Raw genomic sequence first — 1,429 nt, forward strand, 5'->3', positions numbered from 1 at the left:
CATGGCACAGGACTATCTCAGCAACGCCAGCCAAGCCACCAGCTGCTCCAGCCACGGACCCCCCAAGACCTGCATCCTGCTCGCAGAGATCGGGGCCATGCTGCAGTCAGCACAGCGGGAGATCCTGCACGCTGCGGACACCCTGGCTACCATGGTGCGGGCTCCCACTGGCCCTGGGTTCTCGGCGGGGGCTGGTGGCCATGCTGGGGGCAGTGGGATGTGCGTGGGAAAGCCTGGGAGCTGTGTGGGTATAGATCTACTTGCAGCTGGATCAAGAGGAGCTATTTCCCTTGCTCACTCCTGCTTGCAAACCTCTCCCAGCCCTTCGGGAGGTTCTTATTCACAATGGGCTGGCAGGGGCTGGGGTCCCTGCTCCACGCTGGAGTCTCACCGCCACTGTTTGCGTTTCAAGGAGATTCCACAGGAAATCCCTCAGCAGCCCACAAACTGGAGCCGCTGGGCTCTGGAGGCACGGGCACTGGCTGAAAGGTACGCCTGCAAGTCTGATCCTGGCATGCACCGACGGAGGAGGCTGCTGGGGGTGCGGGATGGCTGCTCTTTTCCCAGGAGGCCAATCCTGATATCCCTCTGGGTGCCCTTGTCCCTGCAGCCACGGGAACGCTGCGGCACAGGTGGAGGCCATGGCCGGGAGAGCACTGCGCGCTTCCGATGCCAGCTCCCAGCTCCTGCGGAGGCTGCTGGAGGGGAACGCGACGTGGGAGGCGCAGCAGGAGCTGGAGGCTGGGTGAGGGGCTGGCAGCAAGGGGGTCTGGCTGCGAGGAGGGGCGGTAGGAGGGCAGCCCACACCTCTGGCCAGGTCCCTGTTACAGGACGCAGCCATGGTGGTTTGGCATCTGCCCAGCAGGGACATGACTGAGTACCATCAAACTCATTGTACCAGTGCAAAGCAGAGAGCCAGGGTGCTCCGTGCTGGGGGTGTTTCACGCCCTTTTGCCCAGCAAAGGCTGTCGACTCCATCCGTCGAGGGACTGGAGGGCCCTGGGTGACTGTGCGTTCCACGCAGGTACGAGGAGCTGCAGCGGGCGCAGGAGGAGCTGGGGGCTGGCGTGGCGGAGGCGGCAGCAGAGGCCAGGAGAGCTTTCCTTGCCATACAGCAGGCAAACACAGACATGGCTGAGAAACTTCTGCCTGTGGCTGCACCGGGGCAGGTGAGCAGCTTCCAAGCTAAGGGGCCTGATTATGCCCCGACTCCCTGCTTTACCCCCTGGGCAGCGCTGCTTCCTGGGCTGGGAGATACTGTCATGGAGCCGTTGGCATCCCTCACCCCACAACAGGCACTTTCGGCGCAGACTGGAGCCCTGGCACGGGAGCTGGCAGTGCTGGAGCAGGCAGCGGAGGTGCAGGAGCCGTTGGCTCGGCAAGCCATCGAGGCATCCCCTACTCTGGCAGCTGGATTGCACCGGGAGCT

General features: G+C 64.0%; 1 protein-coding gene across 1 annotated transcript in view; it reads left to right on the forward strand.

The window, feature by feature from the left end:
* Positions 1 to 1,429, forward strand: part of LOC104512836 (laminin subunit gamma-3-like) — a gene marked incomplete at its 5' end in the record, with an annotated part of 11,546 nt that overhangs the window by 7,774 nt on the left and 2,343 nt on the right. Inside the window, 5 exon segments of the mRNA XM_010155973.1 lie at positions 11 to 154; positions 413 to 489; positions 611 to 745; positions 1,025 to 1,169; positions 1,296 to 1,429. The exon segment at positions 1,296 to 1,429 is cut by the window's right edge and continues 5 nt beyond it. Of these exon segments, the coding sequence (XP_010154275.1) occupies positions 11 to 154; positions 413 to 489; positions 611 to 745; positions 1,025 to 1,169; positions 1,296 to 1,429 (635 nt within the window).

This window comes from Eurypyga helias, unplaced genomic scaffold (genome assembly GCF_000690775.1).
Source record: "Eurypyga helias isolate BGI_N326 unplaced genomic scaffold, ASM69077v1 scaffold40097, whole genome shotgun sequence".
NCBI classification, from domain to species: Eukaryota; Metazoa; Chordata; class Aves; order Eurypygiformes; family Eurypygidae; genus Eurypyga; species Eurypyga helias.